Raw genomic sequence first — 2,587 nt, 5'->3', positions numbered from 1 at the left:
CGATAGTTGGAACACACCCTCCGGTCCCCCTTCTTGTGGAGTCTGCCAATCCAGGGGGACTGTCCCCGACCTCCACGCGATGTTGAAGAGACGTGTCAACCATGACAGCCCGACAACATCCAGAGCTCTGAGATACTCAGGACGGATCTCGTCCACCCCCGAAGCCTTGCCACCGTGGAGTTTTTTGACTACCTCGGTGACTTCAGCCTGGGTGATGGACGAACCCAGCCCCAAGCACCTCGTCTCTTCTTCCCCCAAGTAAAAAGTAACCTTTAATAAAAACAGCCAGATGCCACTATATGAATTGAAAACTAAATTTTATGACTATTTTGAAAAATTCTTTGAGAAAGGGCCAAGGATGAGGGAGGTCTTGTTGGTCTCCATGTCCCGATACGCTCTCGCCTGTGTCCGAACTTTTGGACATTTCAACATCTTTCAACATCTTCTGAATCCGACATTCTAGCACGGCATAGACAATGCGCTTTTGCAGTTTGAATAACACCTGCTTGCTTCTGATGATTTCCTTTAGCTAAGCAATGAGTGTTTGCGTTCTATGACTCATCCAATTACACCATTTTTCACTAGATGTGGATGGAGTCAATGATCTGCATTGGATGGAGCACATGACAGGAAATAAATATTTAGAAACATTAAACCAAAGCCAAGAGTAACGAGTACAAATGTAAAGAAGGGAAAGTACAGTGGATGTCAGAAGTAGGAAGAAAAATAAGTTATGGAGTAAAGCATAGATAGCTAAAAAGTGTACTTAAGTACAGTAATGAAGTATTTGTACTTTGTTACTTGACACCTCTGGCAGGGACCAATCAGAGTGGTCAGAACCGGCGGATGTTCTTCTATCTGAGCCATGGGTCTCCTACCTGCGTCCTTTGCTGCGCAGCGCCTCGCAGGCCGTCTGGGTGAACACCACCCCCTGCAGCTCGGTGAGCTCCAGAACATCCAGGTAGTTCAGCACCACCCCAGCGTCCGGAACCACGTAGTGGGTCAGATCTCCAGGCAGAACTTTACCATCTGGGTTCAAGAAGAATTTGATGATGTTAAACAATTGACTTTTAAAGGTTTAAATCTGCTTTACTTTAAAAGCAGAACCAGCTCCAGCCTGGATGGATGGACCCACAAGCATAACTTTCTAAAGTCCTGGTGGGGACATGTCCTCACCAATAACCTCAGTTTTTCCCCCTTTCCGCTTATTTACTTTAGCCAAAGGTAACAGAAGTTTGCTGCAGCTGTCTGTGTTCAGGGTGTTTTGAATCAGTGTTTTGTTTTTTTTCCTCATGCGCTGCTCCTGTGTCCTGCATCTCAGTGTAACTTCATCAGATCTGCTGCTTTGAGACAAAATATTATCCGCTATTCGCTGCACATATAGTAGCTACATGAGGGGGGAGAGAAACACAGCAGCTACTTTGATGTGTGAAAGTTAGGAGACGGGTCGGTTAAATAAATGAGAGATTCCACCAAAAGATCGGTTGGTTAGACATACAAAGCTTTTTCAGCAAAAATGGCAACAGATTGTAAGTTTACACAAGTCAGTATTATAATGAAAGAAGCTTGAGAAAAAGGAGTTTGTTCTTCTTTACCAGTTAAAAAAATCTTGGCTTCTCAGAGACCATGATTCCCAGTTACAGCTTAAAATTAACATGTTTTCTTATTGAACAGACAGAATCAGACTGCAGAGCTTCTACATATCTTGATATTTAGTTTCTGGCATTATTATATTAGTAAAGAGGTTCATAAATCTTTTTCAACAGCACAGAGAAAAGTAGGGAGAGCTGCAGGTTTAAAGGGGAAACAGATTTACTGGGATATGCAACATGCAATAAAATATATCTCCAAGTTTACCACAAAGTTAACAAGAAGAAAATATGCTATGCTAGATTTAAAATGAAGCATATCCAAAATTTTCTGGATGGATGGAATTGAAATTGTACCTTTAGGGATGCGTGATATATAGATTTTGGCATCAGCATCAGTTATTTTTTCATACATTAATGTTTATATATATATATATATATATATATATATATATATATATATATATATATATATATATATATATATTTAATGCAGTAAAAGGCTTCTCTCTAACTATCAATAAATATAAATGTTAGTATATTATAATACTCTTGTGTTCTCAATAATAGGAAAGCATAAAAGGAATAGATGTTTGAGCTCATTTTTGGAAAATACAAAAACCTAATGAAAGCGTTGGGGTGGAGTAACTGTAGGTCCATCAGCCTCCAACTTGAGAGCGCCAACTTTCATCACAGAGTTACACCCTAGATGGACCCCCCCTCCTATTGGACCCAGAACCCAAACACACCAATTCATCTGAATCAATCTGCTCTAGACTGAGGTTTCTCTTTCTGGACCCGAACCTTGGAGGGTTTGCATGTTCTTAGAACATGCAAACCCTCCAAGGTTCGGGCTGTTTAGAATCTAAACAGTCTGTCAAGCGGGAACCAGTCTATAAACTGGTAACCAGTCTGTCAAGTGGTAACCAGACTGTAAAGTGGTAACCAGTCTATTAACTAGTAACCAGTCTGTCAAGTGGTAACCAGACTGTAAAGTG

The 2,587-nt window shown here is 40.9% G+C and overlaps 1 protein-coding gene across 1 annotated transcript in view; it reads right to left on the bottom strand.

Annotated features, from left to right (window-relative positions):
- dis3l (DIS3 like exosome 3'-5' exoribonuclease) overlaps positions 1 to 2,409 on the bottom strand; it is a 12,517-nt gene extending 10,108 nt beyond the window's left edge. The window contains exons 1-2 of the mRNA XM_015396706.1: positions 2,394 to 2,409; positions 879 to 1,029 (exon numbers count right to left, since the gene is read on the bottom strand). Of these exons, the coding sequence (XP_015252192.1) occupies positions 879 to 1,029; positions 2,394 to 2,409 (167 nt within the window). The remainder of the gene's footprint in view (positions 1 to 878; positions 1,030 to 2,393) is intronic.
- Positions 2,410 to 2,587: the final 178 nt, after the last annotated feature.

The sequence above is a fragment of the Cyprinodon variegatus genome, unplaced genomic scaffold (genome assembly GCF_000732505.1).
Source record: "Cyprinodon variegatus isolate N-32 unplaced genomic scaffold, C_variegatus-1.0 Scaffold816, whole genome shotgun sequence".
Classification (NCBI taxonomy): domain Eukaryota; kingdom Metazoa; phylum Chordata; class Actinopteri; order Cyprinodontiformes; family Cyprinodontidae; genus Cyprinodon; species Cyprinodon variegatus.
This window is presented reverse-complemented; position numbering and strand designations above follow the sequence as displayed.